Genomic DNA, 17,500 nt, shown 5'->3' on the forward strand with positions numbered 1-17,500 from the left:
TAATATAATATCCACACAAACACTGCGAAGGAAATGATTGTTTTCCAGCACTAAACATTCATAAATCAAGATACATTTACTGGAGAATCAGAGTGAGTGACGATACGAAGTCTCACTGGAAATCTGATCATAATTAAGTGAGTTTTTAAATAATAACAAATATCTGCCAATGGGGCTGTTATCGTGTTTTTCCTTTGAATTAAGTTTCTTATTCTAACCATGTTTTAACCATAAACTCACTTCATTTTACCCATTTGCACTGAACAAGACCTAATATCGGCAGTGGTTTCGCTTCTCCAGTCACTGGATCTTGATTTAAGAATGTTTAGTCACTGAAGACAGAAACACTGAGAAGAACATGTTTCGCAGTAAACGCTGTATGACTCTCCATAACTACATACACAACCTTATTATAAAGTGAAACTGAACAACCACATTAGAGAATAATTTGCTGGATCGCTCGGCTCTTACACACACACACACACACACACACACACACATCTTCAGTATCTCTCTCTCTCCCTCAGAGTCCATATAAGGGATTCTTTGGAGTTATTTCATGATTTAAAGGATTTACCTTATAAACTCTGTGAGGAACGGAAACCCAGAGCGCAAGCAGTGTGTGTGTGTGTGTGTGTGTGTGTGTGTGTGTGTGTGTGTGTTTGCGTTCTACAGGTTACATTGTCATTTAAGCTGACTGGCTGAATACCAGCACTGACTAAACTGGTTTTCGTCCTTTTTGTACACGCCTACAGCAAACACACACACACACACACACACTATCAGGCTCATTTCAACACATTCTGCAGGACGTTCTGTTTGTCTGCGTGCGTTTATGAGATAACATCAGAAAGTCTGCTGATATGAATTCAGCTGTGATGAGGTCAAACAAACACACACACACACACACACACACACATTTCTGATTTCAACCTGTTTCCTCTGTAAATCATTCATCTGTTTTCTGTCTATTAATCCTCAAGTCTTTCCTCTTAAGAAAGAAAACAACCTCAATTCAAACATGAATTGAAATACATAAATTACATAACTTAGACACTTTCCTCTGATAACAGATCACTGTAAACTGTAATGTGGACTCGTGCACTTTCTGTAAAGCTGCTTTGAAATGATGTGTGTTGTGAAAAGCGCTATACAAATAAATGTGAAGTGAATTGAATAGATGGATAGATAGATAGATAGATAGATAGATAGAACGAAGGATAGATAGATAGATAGATAGATAGATAGATAGATAGATAGATAGATAGATAGATAGATAGATAGATAGATAGATAGATAGATAGATAGATAGAACGAAGGATGGATGGCTGAATGGATGGATGGATAGAATGATAGAGCGATAGAGCAATAGAACGATGGATGGATAGATAGATGGATAGAAGAACAGGTGTTGTTACCTGTAGGGAGTGTAAGACAGGAGTGTCGTCCGCTCTCAGGAACACTTGCTGTCCACGTCTGAAAGACAAACGAGAAGCATCAGAACGAGACTCGAGCGACCATCTGTCCAACTCTATCCAACTCTATCTCACACACACACTTCTGGAGCTTCACTACTTCTGTGTGAGTGTGTGTGAGTGAGTGTGTGTGTGTGTAAACATGTCCACATGCTGGCAGTGTGTTCTTACAGGTCTCTTCCTCGCTTCCTCTCATGAGCGTTCATGTCATTCCCTCCTGTGTCACAGCTCCGCACAAACCGGCACACACACACTCACGTGCACACACACACACACACACACACACTCGTGTCGGGTCTCACAGAGGTGTGCGCTCGAGCCCTCAGCAGGGAACACACTGACAGCACACACACAACCACTCTTCTGTCCTCTCTCTCCCTCTCTCTCTCTTTTGACTGGGGAAGCTTCTGACTGTGTTGCTCATCAGGGTCCTAAAACCCTCTGTGTTTCTCTCAGCCGATTTACTATATATACACATATATATTATTTGTGTAAATATTTAACAACAACATTTCTATGTAATTTGGCGCATTACTTTGAAGAATTAACCAGAAAAAATGTGCCTTTGAAATTTCACACTTTGTTGTAGCAAAGTTATTTCTGAAAATTAAAAACAATATATTTTACATTTAATATTGTTTGGTTACGCTTTATTTTAAGGTGTCATTGTTACAGTGTAATTACATATTTAAGTGCTGAGTAATATTAAGCAACTACATGTGCTTACTATAGGGTTAGGGTAGGATTTGGTTGAGGGTTAGTTACATGTAATGATGCATAATTTACTGTTATTACTATGGTACATGTAACATATGTAACAAGGACACTGTAAAATAAACTGTTACCTATTTATTTTTTTCAAGGACTGTAATTATTTTGGGCAATTTGCACTAGAAAATATAGTATTTATATAATATTATTTATATTACAGTATTATTTATATTATAGTATAAAAATAATAATATTTTAGAACGATAGACAGAATGACAGAATGATAGGCAGAATGACAGAAATGATTGTGTCCACCGACACAGACAAGGCACTTATGCATTGCATTTTTCTTTCCTTTCTCTTTTATAAAGCTTGCTCTTATCTGTTGTGACCTTGCTTTACTATGTGCTTCCAAATCTCTACTATTACTAACACTCGTAAATCACGTCACACGTTGGAGGCGGCGCAATCCCTATGTCCTCTAGTACATTACTTTCATTTCCTCTTGGCCTCTGGAATAGCCAGTCTGCTGTAAACAAAGCTGATGTCATTACATCTATTGCTAGTCATTCAGGTCTCAACCTCATGGTTCTGACTGACTTTCTCACACACCCCTCACATGACCGGAAGTGGTGGAGGTACTGGTCTACTCATCTCCAATGAATGGAAACTTAATCCTTTACCACTCTGTGTGACAATAACTCATTTAAATTGCTCATGCAATTACCATCACCAGGCCTATTAGAATCCATTTTGTAGTTGTTTATCGTCCCCTAGCTCAGCTTAACAATTTTTTTGGAGGATTTGAACGATTTAAATCTGTTGGAGGATTAAAATCTGAACGATTTAAAATCTGAAGAGCAGGCTTCATTTACTTGCTGACTTTGTAAATGGTTAGAGAGAAAAGCTGGGCATCATACACTACACAACGTTACTCTACAATACACTGAGCAGAAACAAGTGACACATTCTTCAGTGAATTTTCCGTATTTATAAGGATTTCCGTATTTTTCGATCTGGGGGCGAAGTTAGCTGCGTTAACCCCACTGTGTGACTACTGAAACTACTGCAAACAATTACTAAACAAACAGCAGATTCTGGGTTTTCTAACACATTTATTTCATGCATGGCATCCGCGAGCTTGCGGCTCCATCTAGTATATCCTAATATCTCAACACGATCACTTGTCAAACGCCAAGCTCGTGATCCGTGATCTGGATGGTATGTTTTTCCTTCTTTTTTGGATCTCGTAAGTTGTCTCCATTTTGACCCTTGATTTTCATTGTCTGGTCAGCATATAATGAATGTATTATGTACAGTATTTATTAGCAATGCATCATACACTATATGTGTTCTAAAATCGGCTAACTGGATGGAATCAAAGTCTAAGGCTAAAAAATCTGAGTCTGTGCCCATCATACACTAGGTGATTTTCTGTGAATTCTGTCAACTCCGAACACACAAAATTATGCAGACAGGCACAGACATTCGGCAACTACCGATTCACCCAGATCACAAATTGGGTCAAAAATCTGAGCAAAAGTCGTGTAGTGTATTCCAGCCTTTACTCTCATCCTTCTCCAAGGATGGTACTCCTCTCGTAGTCGTGGAGGGGTGAGGTGTCTAAGACCCAACATCTAGCTACTGGAGTGCCTCAGGGCTCAGTGCTGGGACCGCTTCTCTTCTCCATCTACATGTCATCATTAGGATCTGTCATTCAGAAACATGTTTTTCCACCCATCACTGTAATCATCTAGCTACTGGAGTGCCTCAGGGCTCAGTGCTGGGACTGCTTCTCTTCTCCATCTACATGTCATCAATAGGATCTGTCAATCAGAAACATGGTTTATCCTATCACTGTTATCATCTAGCTACTGGAGTGCCTCAGGGCTCAGTGCTGGGACTGCTTCTCTTCTCCATCTACATGTCATCAATAGGATCTGTCAATCAGAAACATGGTTTATCCCATCACTGTTATCATCTAGTTACTGGAGTGCCTCAGGGCTCAGTGCTGGGACCGCTTCTCTTCTCCATCTACATGTCATCACTAGGATCTGTCATTCAGAAACATGTTTTTCCACCCATCACTGTAATCATCTAGCTACTGGAGTGCCTCAGGGCTCAGTGCTGGGACTGCTTCTCTTCTCCATCTACATGTCATCAATAGGATCTGTCAATCAGAAACATGTTTTTCCACCCATCACTGTTATCATCTAGCTACTGGAGTGCCTCAGGGCTCAGCGCTGGGACTGCTTCTCTTCTCCATCTACATGTCATCAATAGGATCTGTCATTCAGAAACATGGTTTATCCTATCACTGTTATCATCTAGCTACTGGAGTGCCTCAGGGCTCAGCGCTGGGACCGCTTCTCTTCTACATCTACATGTCATCACTAGTATCTGTCATTCAGAAACATGTTTTTCCCCCATCACTGTTATCATCTAGCTACTGGAGTGCCTCAGGGCTCAGTGCTGGGACCGCTTCTCTTCTACATCTACATGTCATCACTAGTATCTGTCATTCAGAAACATGTTTTTCCACCCATCACTGTTATCATCTAGCTACTGGAGTGCCTCAGGGCTCAGTGCTGGGACCGATTCTCTTCTACATCTACATGTCATCACTAGGATCTGTCATTCAGAAACATGGTTTATCCCACCACTGTTATCATCTAGCTACTGGAGTGCCTCAGGGCTCAGTGCTGGGACTGCTTCTCTTCTCCATCTACATGTCATCACTAGGATCTGTCATTCAGAAACATGTTTTTCCACCCATCACTGTAATCATCTAGCTACTGGAGTGCCTCAGGGCTCAGTGCTGGGACTGCTTCTCTTCTCCATCTACATGTCATCACTTTGATCTGTCATTCAGAAACATGTTTTTCCACCCATCACTGTAATCATCTAGCTACTGGAGTGCCTCAGGGCTCAGTGCTGGGACTGCTTCTCTTCTCCATCTACATGTCATCACTAGGATCTGTCATTCAGAAACATGTTTTTCCACCCATCACTGTAATCATCTAGCTACTGGAGTGCCTCAGGGCTCAGTGCTGGGACTGCTTCTCTTCTCCATCTACATGTCATCACTTTGATCTGTCATTCAGAAACATGTTTTTCCACCCATCACTGTTATCATCTAGCTACTGGAGTGCCTCAGGGCTCAGTGCTGGGACCGCTTCTCTTCTCCATCTACATGTCATCACTTTGATCTGTCATTCAGAAACATGGTTTATCCCACCACTGTTATCATCTAGCTACTGGAGTGCCTCAGGGCTCAGTGCTGGGACCGCTTCTCTTCTCCATCTACATGTCATCACTTTGATCTGTCATTCAGAAACATGGTTTATCCCACCACTGTTATCATCTAGCTACTGGAGTGCCTCAGGGCTCAGTGCTGGGACTGCTTCTCTTCTCCATCTACATGTCATCACTAGGATCTGTCATTCAGAAACATGTTTTTCCACCCATCACTGTAATCATCTAGCTACTGGAGTGCCTCAGGGCTCAGTGCTGGGACTGCTTCTCTTCTCCATCTACATGTCATCACTTTGATCTGTCATTCAGAAACATGTTTTTCCACCCATCACTGTAATCATCTAGCTACTGGAGTGCCTCAGGGCTCAGTGCTGGGACTGCTTCTCTTCTCCATCTACATGTCATCACTAGGATCTGTCATTCAGAAACATGTTTTTCCACCCATCACTGTAATCATCTAGCTACTGGAGTGCCTCAGGGCTCAGTGCTGGGACTGCTTCTCTTCTCCATCTACATGTCATCACTTTGATCTGTCATTCAGAAACATGTTTTTCCACCCATCACTGTTATCATCTAGCTACTGGAGTGCCTCAGGGCTCAGTGCTGGGACCGCTTCTCTTCTCCATCTACATGTCATCACTTTGATCTGTCATTCAGAAACATGGTTTATCCCACCACTGTTATCATCTAGCTACTGGAGTGCCTCAGGGCTCAGTGCTGGGACCGCTTCTCTTCTCCATCTACATGTCATCACTAGGATCTGTCATTCAGAAACATGTTTTTCCCACCACTGTTATCATCTAGCTACTGGAGTGCCTCAGGGCTCAGTGCTGGGACTGCTTCTCTTCTCCATCTACATGTCATCACTAGGATCTGTCATTCAGAAACATGTTTTTCCACCCATTACTGTTATCATCTAGCTACTGGAGTGCCTCAGGGCTCAGTGCTGGGACTGCTTCTCTTCTCCATCTACATGTCATCACTAGGATCTGTCATTCAGAAACATGTTTTTCCACCCATTACTGTTATCATCTAGCTACTGGAGTGCCTCAGGGCTCAGTGCTGGGACAGCTTCTCTTCTCCATCTACATGTCATCACTAGGATCTGTCATTCAGAAACATGGGTTATCCCATCACTGCTAAACTGATGACACACAACTCTACCTCTCATTTCAACTAGATTATCTGACAGTACTTGTTCGCATCTCAGTCTGCCTGAGACATTTCTTACTGGATGAAGGACCATCACCTTCAACTAAACCCTGTGAAGATAGAACTGCTCGTGGTCTCGGCCAACCCAACACTACACCACATTTATATTCAGTTGGGTTTGTCAACCATAACTCCATCAAGGTCAGCCAGGATCCTTGGAGTTGTGATTGATGATCAGTTGAACTTCACAGACCACATTGCAAGAACTGCCCGGTCCTGCAGGTTTGCCTTATACAACATCAGGAGGATCAGGTCCTTCCTATCAGAGCTACACAACTCCTGGTCCAAGCTCTTGTTCTATCCAGACTGGACTATAGTAATGCTCTCTCCTTCCAGTATCAGTCAAACCTCTGCAACTGATCCAGATGCTGCAGCAAGAGTGTGTTTTTCGAGCCGAAGAGACTCACGTCACTCCTCTCCTCATAAACTTGTACTAATTGCCAACAGCCGCTCGCATCAAATTCAAGACACTGATGTTTTCCTACGGAACAACCACTGGTTGTTCTGCTCCCTTTACCTAAACTCACTACTCCAGACCGATGTGTTTCCAGAAGCTTGTGTCCTGCAGGTGAACGTCGTCTTGTGGTGCATCGTCTCAAAGAGGCACAGAATCACTTTCACAGACCATCACCTGGACTGTTCCCTGCTGGAGGAATGATCTGCGTAACTCAATCAGAGCTGCTGAGACTTTAGCCATATTCAAGAAACTGATGAAGACACATCTTTTTCAGCAACACTTGATCCAGTAATACTAACACTTGCTATGCTATATCTATTTATTAAAACAAACTTGCCACATGTACTGTGCTGGAATAACTGGGACTCGTCACAGCACTTGCATATTGTTGCCCTATTGTTAGTTTAATTGCCTCTATTGCTCGCATCATTTGTAAGTCGCTTAGGATACAATCATCTGCTAAATTATTAAATGTTTCATCAATCATCAGCTTCTGATGATTTCAGTTTCAGAAGTGCATTTGGCGTCGAAGAGCCCCATGTTGTGACTGAGAAGGTCAGGTTTTTTTCCATTAATTACAGAGAAATTACAAAGTATTTGATTTTTTATTTGATTTTTAATTTACAATTATCCATTTAGTAAATAAAGAAGATTAATCAACATCACAATTCTGCAAAAAAAGCATGGCACTACAAAAAGTTCATGTCTTATAACCTAAAGTAAATAACATTTACCTGCAAAAATTATAACAATTCATTATATATATATGTGTGTGTGTGTGTGTGTGTGTGTGTGTGTTTACAGATATATTATCTTTTTAAAGCAGTTTTGTAAATTTGTTTTTGCTTTTATGGTAAATATGGTATATTTTTACTGGATATTAATACATAAATACTGATTAGGAATATTGTAACGCTCAGCCTAGATTATAGGTGATGATACACAATGTGATATGTCATCTAAGCAATACATTATTTACAATATTAAGTTTCTACAATAAACAGTTTGAGTTGATTTAATAGTGGAACATCATAGAATAGAAGAATGTTGAAAGAGGAAATAGACCAACAATAATAATGTTCTCACAAGTGCAAGAGAAACAGTCAGGGTTGCCAGAAATGAATGAGATATTAGTATTTCTCCTGTCTATATTTCTGTCTTTTATCTGCAATGAATCTGAGAAAATGATCACACACACACACACACACACACACACACACAGTGAGTACTGATCAAATGCTCCCATCAAAAAGTCACAATGACAAAGAACAAAGCTTGTTTTTTCGTCAGCCTTCATGTGACGAAAGGAAATTGCTAATGAACATGATCATGCAATCGTTCTCATGTTAACCCTCAGGCCAGACCCATGTGCACATCAACACATCATGTGTTTCAGCGACAGGTCATTTCAGCACACAATGATTATTGATCTCTGAGGAGACTTTAACTGCAGCTCCAACATTCATTCCATCAGACAGTTTCAATGTGTTATTAAAAGCTTTGCAAGAAATACTATTCGTAATAAATGCACAACAAAAAAATGTGTTTTCTAGTACAAATATCTAAAAATATTTACTTGAGAAGCAAAATAACTGAAGATATTAAGTCTTGTTTATTGATTTGTTTTTTTAATTAAGTGAATTTAATACAAGTTGGGACTTTCTGGTTTTAAGTGTAAAGTCACTTAATTTTGATATCTTCATTTAAGAATGTTTATAGAATATTTATACTAAAAACCAAGACAAAAATCTTTTCTTTTTTTTTTTTTTTTTTGCAGAGTAGTACTTTTTCTTGTTTTATACTTAAATAATTTGCCAAGAGATCAATATTAAATAACAGTTACACTTTATAATAAGGTTTCATTTGTTAACATTAGTTAACTATATTAGTTACATGAACTATGAAAAATACTTATGCATCATTTATAATCTTAGTCAATGTTTACTTATCCGTTTTTTACTAATAAGTTTGCATCATTGATCATTATTTTCCTGATTATTACTATGAACAAGATGTATTGTATAAAGCGCTGTAGAAATAAAGCTGACTTGACTTATACAAAAACATTGCATGACTATATACAGTGTGATGATAGTAGTAATGGTCATGTTGTCTCTCTGTGTTATTGTGGCAAGAAAGGATTGCAAAAATAAACATGAAAGTGAATAAATGACAGAATTTTCATTTAATATCATGAAAAACGGCTTCTCTTTGACTGACAGATCGAAGCCAAAACACAGTCCTAGTATATTAGAGATCAATGTTTCCCTGCAGGCTTTAATCTCATTATGATCGAAACCCTCAGATCCGTAAAACCCTCACGCACACGCACAATTTATGACGGCAAATAAGTGCACCGAAAAATCAATTTTCACTTAGAAATTGCATGTAAATTTCACAAACAATTACAACAGCAAGTATCACATACAATTAAATGTGAAATATTGAAGTAGAAAAACAACAGTTATAATTATTATATAACTATTATATAATATCATATATTATAATGCATTTTAACTTTGGTTACAATTATAATGCATTATAATGTACATTATGAATATCTTTACAATGCATTATATATAAAGGCTTCAAGTAAAGAGTTACCATCATTTTTCACAGCATTTCAGCGAGGTATTGGGTGAAAATGTGCGCGTGTGCAGGAACCTCTTGAGTGGCCCATCAAATCAGGAGACATATAGATCAATGTTCCACAAAGATCCGTCTTTACAGGTTTACAGCACTCAAGAGAATAACACACACACACACACACACGCTCATTCATGTCGTTACCTGATCAGAATGCCAGAGCAATTTCATTTAACACTGAGTTTAATCAAGACTGTGTTCAGAGAAAAGGAACAGTAACCAGTAATTACAACAGTGCATTACCCTCGGGAACACACACACTGACACACACATGCACGCACAAACATGCAAGTGAGAAAATAAAGACAAGTTCACACACTCTGAGCAAATTAAAACAACCAAGAAACAAAGAAAGAGCAGGCAAGATAAAAAGGGGATTTTACAGGCTGGGTGGCCTCAACATGTCTCACACACACTCACACACTCACACACACACACACACACACACACACACACACACACACACACACACACACACGCACACACACACACACACACACACACTCTCTCTCTCTCTCTCTATCACACTACAGTGAGTACAGTGATCAAATGTTCAAAATGTTCAGATATTTGTTCTTGTTTTAAGCACAAACTCACTTAATTTTATATATATTTATCAGTAAACAAGACTTGATATCTTCAGCCAGTAAATTGATCTTGATTTAAGAATGTTGGGATATTTGTGCTGGAAAACGAGACAGAAACACTGAGGAAGAACATCATTATTTGCAGTGAGTTTCTTCTGTGAAGCTGCTTTGAAGCTGCTATCTGTACTATATAAAGCACTATAGAAATAAATGTGGCTTGACCTTTCTTAATTGTTTTCAGAATTTAAAATTGATGGTAACATTTTTAATTGGTATAATTTTAAATTCCAATTGCTGTAACTTGATTCAAACATTCTACAATGACAACAAACACCATTAATGTTAATGATCAAAGTTAGGTTTATGATTATAAGAAGAGAGCAAATTCAAGAAAAATGCATAAGCTACCTACCAACTGAACCCAACACACACACAAACCTAAATATTTTCAGCGTCATACATCACAACACACTTCAAAACACGTCCATTAAAACCACATATTCGCACACATCTAGATAAACTGTAAAAGTGTCAGTGTATGTGACAGTGTGTGTCAAATCATGTCATCAACGTCCTGAATATTTGTACTTCTAAAAAATGCATTTGTGACATCGCAGGTGAACATTTTTTGCAGTTAAGACCTAAAACACACAGTTCCCTTCCTTATACTGTACATGGAGGGCAGACTGGGGCTAGTTGTCACACTGTTTACTATAATGAATATTAAAAGTGGGTCTATTTTTGAAAATTTCTACATCACAACCTTAAAGTCTTGACAAAAAAAAAAAAAAAACTACTGTTATATAAATAAAATGGAAATGATAAAATGGAAAGTTCCACTCACCGTATTATACAGTTGACTTTTCAGCAAAATAGAAATAGTAAAAATTATGAATCATGAAAAATTAAATTAAAAAAGAATTATGAAAGTATTACTTTATATCAATTCTACAAAATTACAAGATATAAAACACATGTTGACAACTTCCCCAGAAAAAAAAGGTTTATACTTTATTTCGATGCTCCACTTTAGACACTCTACTAAGTATAAGTAACTTTGCAACTAAATGTCAAAAGTTGACGTAGTTACTTATAGTTAGTAAAATGTCTAACTAAATTATAACTAAAATAAGTGATAATATAGGTTTAGCTTGAAGAACATAATTCACAAAAAAAACAAAAATGTTCAACCATTTTACAACAGAACTAGATGTTTGAATCCCACATACAACACACTGCTAGAGAAAACAAGAACTTCTGACTCAAAATGGATTAACTTCCCCACGTGACAACTAGCCCCGGTGTCCTATATGCAGTTTAGCCCAGATCAACCACAAGTTCATGTTATTTGTTAACAAGAGAAAGTCAGAAAGATAAAATGTGAAAAAGCAAAACTTACTGCGACATTATAGATGTGATGACGGACCAACACACACACACACTTGACCGGAGTCAAGAGTTGTGACGGTTCTGCGGTGTGTTTGTGAGAGAGGAAACCCTAACGGTGACCTGGGGACTAGAAGGGAAATGGTTCATCTGTGCACACACACACACACACACACACACCCTGTGTTTCCTGAGGACGTTCACTAGGTTGACGGATGAGAGCGACTCAGGAAAGACACACATGAGAGTGAGAGAGGCAGGTGGCATGGAAATTATGGGATGTGAGAGTGGCCACACTGACCCTGTCAATCATCTCCATGGAGACATCGTAACCCGGAAATAGACACACACACACACACCTCTCTGCGTTTGACCTCTTCACCCCATAAGATATTCCCGGGAAACACCGACAGTGAGACTCTGTTTGGAACAATGCGGATACGCTGATCTACTGAAACAATAATATGGGATCTTCACACAGAAAGCCTTCAGAATCAGTTAAGTTCAACCAGCACAACATCACACATGTCAAGTGTGTGTGTGTGTGTGTGTGTGTGTGTGTGTGTGTGTACCTAAACTATATTTTGGGGACAAATATGTACCCAGAAGTGACAAAATCTCCCAAAACCTACCTTTAGGGAAGTCCTCATTTGTAAATCTGGTATAAAAATAAAGTAAATTAAAGGTTTTCTGTGATGGGTTAGTGTAAGGAGAACAAAAACCATTACGTCTATGTAAAGTTCTCCATTTAGATAGCTAAGTAAACGTGTGTGTGTGTGTGTGTGTGTGTGTGTGTGTGTGTGTGTGACCTCTCCAGGGATTGCCACCTTGTCGTGGTGGAGAGGCTTGTGTGGTCCTGTGATCCCAAGAGCAATGCCCAAAGAGCGATCCACCCCAGACCTCAATGGTGGAACTGCCACAGGAAGAAGGCTGGCCTTCGGGGAGCATCACAACGACTGGGAAGGCGGAAAAGGGCACCGGCGTCCTTTTGGGAATCCACCCTAACATGCCGGTTTAAGTCCTATGGTGACCAGAAAGTGGCGACGGGGGGAGGATTGTGAGATCTGGAAGCTCCTAGTCATAAACTGGCATATTAGGTGATGAGTGCTAGACTCAGTCTAGCTCACCTCACATGGGGAAGGGGCTAGAAAAGGTGCCCTAAAAATAGTCCGCCTTAAACCTCTTGACTGGATTTCCGCATCCAGAGGGATCACCATTCGCTGTCAGAAACACATAACTATGAACTTTGTAGTGCAACCAGTGTTAGACCGAAAAGGAGAACTGCAATCATCTCTAGAAAACTGAGAAGATACCGGATTGACCTACACATCCTTTCTGAAACCTGACTAGCAGACGAATCTGAAAGAGGAGAAGGGTGGCTATGCTTTCCCCTGGAAAGGAAAAGGTGATGATGAGCCCAGGATCTGTGGTGTTGGATTTGCCATTATCAGCCACCTATATGAACTTCCTCTGGGGATTGGTGAGCATCTCATGACCATCCGTCTAGTGCTTGCCAACAACCAGATAGCAACAGTTGTGAGCGCCTATGCCCCTACTTTAGAGAGACCTTAAGAGACCTTCTACACCTGCATAGACGAGACACTGTTGAGAATCCCCAGGGAATATAAGATTATTCTCCTAGGAAACTTCAATGGCAGGGATCAACACCTTGAAGGGCACTATAGGAAAGGATGGCATAGGGAACATCAACTTTAATGGAGTTATGCTTCTCAGCAAGTGTGCTCAGTATGACCTCATTCACCAGAAAAACTAATTTAAGGCATATTGGAGGCACCCCTGCTCCAAACAGTGGCATCTCATTGACTATGTCATTGTATGAGCCGGGGACTGTTGTGACATGAACATCACAAGAGCCATGGTCGATGCAGATGACCTCTGGACAGTTCAATGCCGTATCCGCTCCATGATGTCAATCAAACTCAAAAGGGAGAGGAGAGCTATAAAAAAAAGCCCAGATCTGACCAAGATTGAACCTTGACAGCCTGGATGAAACTGCCATCCAAGAGTGACTTCAGGCCTCTCTTTGGGAAAGCCTCCAACAAGAATACCGTGATGACATCGAAGGGCACTGGAGTCTCCTCAAGTCTACCACCCTTGCTACCTGCAAAACCATTCTTAGGAACAAGTCCAGAAAACACCAGGACTGTTTTGATGAGAATGACAAAGAGTTTGAACAACTCATCTCCAAGAAAAGGAAAGGCTTTCATGCCTGGCAAAATGTTGTAACCTGCAAGGCCAAAAGGATGGCTCACTCCATAGACAAGGCGGATATCCAGAGATATGTGAGGGAGTTAAAGAACTCAGAAAAGGCTGTGGAAATCTAGAGACTGGCAAACTCGGGTGACACCAGAGGCTTTTCAGTGCTACTAAGGCCATCTATGGTCCAAGCTACCACGGCCTAAACACCCTGCACAATGAAAGAACGGACAGGAGCAATGAAGGACAATGAGTCCATTAACTCCCGATGGAAGTAACACTTCCAAGAACCAAACACATCCCCCAAAGTCCCATCAGAGAAGACATGGGGTAACCTCCAACTATAACAGAGGTTCAAGACGCCATCGGGAGCCTTAAGAACAACAAGGCCGCTGGTCCAGATGGGATACCAGCTGAGATCTTAAAGGAAGGTGGATCAGAGCTCCAGTATTACATTCATGCCCTACTCCTCAAGGTCTTGGAAAAAGAGGAACTTGCTCTGAGCTCTGGGACACTCTAATAGTGACCATATTCAAGAAGGGGGACAAGGCTGAATGCCGAAATGATCTCTCTCATGTCCACAACAGGAAAAGTCCTTGCTTGTGTCCTTGCACACCGACTTCTACCACTGTCTGAGGGAGCTCTCCCAGAATCACAATGTGGCTTCCACCCTTTCAGAGGTACAGCAGACATGATATTCACAGCACACCAACTACAGTAAAAATGCTGTGAACAAAGGCAGCCTTTGTACATGGCCTTTATAGACCTGATAAAGGCTTTTGATATGGTAGACAGCCAGGCTCTGTGGAGCATACTATTAAGATACGACATTCATGACAAGTATATCAGAAGATTTCTACATGATGGCCTGTCAGTCACAGTGCTCAGCAACGGCGGGTCTGAGTCCGTGCCTTTCACGGTGGAAACTGCGGTCAAACAGGGATGCTTTATCACACCCACTCTGTTTGCCATCTTCATTAGTGCCATACTCCACCTGATTGGTCATTTACCTCATTCAAGTCAAGTCAAGTCTTAGGGGCCGCTAACACAACACCATTTTAACTGAAAACAGAAATTGTGTTCTGGCCGTTCATTTGAATGACAACAGTGTTTGGTACCATCAAAGGTCCTTACGAAAGATTCTGAGGATCAGCTGGGAGGACGGACGCACCAACATCAGTGGGAAGCCAACATGACCAGCATAACCACTACAATAATGCAGTACCAACATTGACGGACAGGCCATGTCATCCGCATGCCCAACACACGTCTCCCCAAACAGATCCTGTACTCACAGCTGAAGGAAGGTCGCCGAGCCACTGGTGGGCAAAAGAAATGATACAAGGACAATATCAAGGCCATTCTGTTGGCCATTCAATATCAAATTCCATATCACATCAAGCAACTGGGAACACACTGCACTGGCCAATGATGATGTGAGTGTGTGTTTGTTTATGTGATTTATGAGGACAGTATTTGTATTTATTTGTATAATGACATGGTATTACACTGCTTTTACAACTTGAATGTGATTTATGAGTCCTCATACTTAAAATGGCTTTAAAAACATACTAAACAGTGTTTTATTAAAAATGTAAAAATGCATAAAGTTTTCTGGGTTGTGTTAGTGTGTGTGTGTGTTTGTGTGTGTGTGTGTGTGTGATGGGTAGGTTTAAGGGTAGGGTTAGTGTAGGGGGATAGAATATACAGTTTGTACAGTATAAAAACCATTACGCCTATGGAATGTCCTCACAAGTATAGAAAAACAAATGTGTGAGTGTGTGTGTGTGTGTGTTCCAAAGGCACAAGCATTAAACTGCATACAAGTGGAAAAAAAGAAACACTTCTCTCTCAGAGCCAAACTGAAACACTGCACACAAAAGGCTCTAAGGACGAAATTCATACTACGAGAGGAACCAAAATTTTCTAATTTCCTCTTGATTGGAAAAATCCCAGTGTCTCCAAAACTTTCCGCACTAATGAAACCTCAATGACCCCCCCATCACAGACCGAAGTGGTTCAGTCCAAGTGGGTTAAACCATTCATGGTGATGAGACGACAGCAGATCAGATCAATATACTGGCTTCAATACAAGTGATTGCCACAGAAAATCAATCCAGCTCATAAAAAAGAACAAGAAACATGTTTAGAGTGAATCCACATCTACTGTGGGAACAGCAGAAATCCACAGCTTTGTGTTCCATCTCTAACATGAATTATTCAGTATAATAAATGTGTTATTTGAGCAGTTAAGTGTCTAAATTGTGTTTTCTTTAGAGATCTCCTCCTCAACAACTCACTTATTAATAATCACACACAAAAATATACAGCAATTGTTGCGTGTGGTTGTTGCTTAGTAACCATCAGCGGTCAGGGAGACGCTCAATCACATCTCTCTAACAGCGTCTCCGGGAAAAAAAGACACAAAGAAACAGTTGTTTATTTCTGACCTGCTGATTTGAGTTCATTTCTAATTATAAAACAGATTGTTCTGACTCTAAATTCTGATTGGATGAGCTGCACCTGTGACACACATCTGTAGCTAGGCAAACAAAAACAGGCAAACATTACAATAATCAACTATATTACATTGCAGAAAATGTATTCAGATTATTAATATTAATTAACTGAATAAATATAAATGAATGTATGTCATGTTATTTCATGTTATTCCGTGTTAAGTGGATTTGGATGAAAGTGTAACCCAAATAAATAAACAAAATCTCACATTTTTATCTTATTAATAATTTTTTTTCTTGTTAATATACTATTTTACTTTATTTTGAATTTATTCTTATTTTGCACTGCTTTGGCAATACAAATACACATAAAAACAAGTAAATGTATGTTATTCAAATATATAATTTTATCTTAATACATTTTTATGTTGTTAATACTCATTTACTAAAATTTAGATATTTAACATTTGTTATACTTATTTTGCAATACAAATGCATATTAAAAAACTTATTTCATTTTATTTTTCTTATGACAACATGCTTGTGATTAATTCAATTTGGATAAAACTGTGAGCTAAATAAATATACGTAAAATGTTTATCTTTTAAATACATTTTATCTTGTTAATACTAATTTACTCCATTTGAATTTTTTTACAATTTACAATTTATTTTGCAATACAACTGCACATATAAAACGAAATAAATAAAAATAAATGTAATTTGAGTTATTAAAAAAACACACACAAAAAACAGCAAATTGCTTGCAATTGTCCTTGTAAGTAGATTTGGATAAAAGATTATACCTTATTAAAGTTATTCTATCCATTTATTTTACTTTTATACTTACTGCTTTGGCAATACATTAATGTAAATAAGATTTTTTTTTTTAAATAGAGTGAGAGAAACAAGTGATAATGAAATGTTTCTCTTAACGTCTGTAATGAAAGACATGATCAGAATCTGTCTGGACGTGTTTCTTCAGGATGAATTATTACAGCAGAGCAAACAGTGCTGATCTGGAGCAGAACAACACCGAACATTTAGCTTTAATCTCTGATGTTGTTTTAAGATGCACAACTGAACAAATAAAGCC

General features: G+C 39.4%; 1 protein-coding gene across 6 annotated transcripts in view; it reads right to left on the minus strand.

Annotated features, from left to right (window-relative positions):
• Positions 1-17,500, minus strand: part of pde2a (phosphodiesterase 2A) — a 168,688-nt gene that overhangs the window by 107,192 nt on the left and 43,996 nt on the right. For 2 of the 6 annotated variants that reach the window (XM_084127281.1, XM_084127283.1), the window contains exons 1-2: positions 1,647-1,840; positions 1,419-1,476 (exon numbers count right to left, since the gene is read on the minus strand). In XM_084127281.1, coding sequence (XP_083983407.1) covers positions 1,419-1,476; positions 1,647-1,681 — 93 coding nt within the window. In that variant the 5' untranslated portion in view covers positions 1,682-1,840. Of the gene's footprint in view, positions 1-1,418; positions 1,477-1,646; positions 1,841-11,742; positions 11,885-17,500 lie in introns of those variants that run through there. The other 4 variants (XM_084127280.1, XM_084127285.1, XM_084127282.1 and 1 more) reach the window with 3 other exon arrangements.

This window comes from Abramis brama, assembly GCF_963993115.1.
Source record: "Abramis brama genome assembly, chromosome: 10".
Taxonomy (NCBI): domain Eukaryota; kingdom Metazoa; phylum Chordata; class Actinopteri; order Cypriniformes; family Leuciscidae; genus Abramis; species Abramis brama.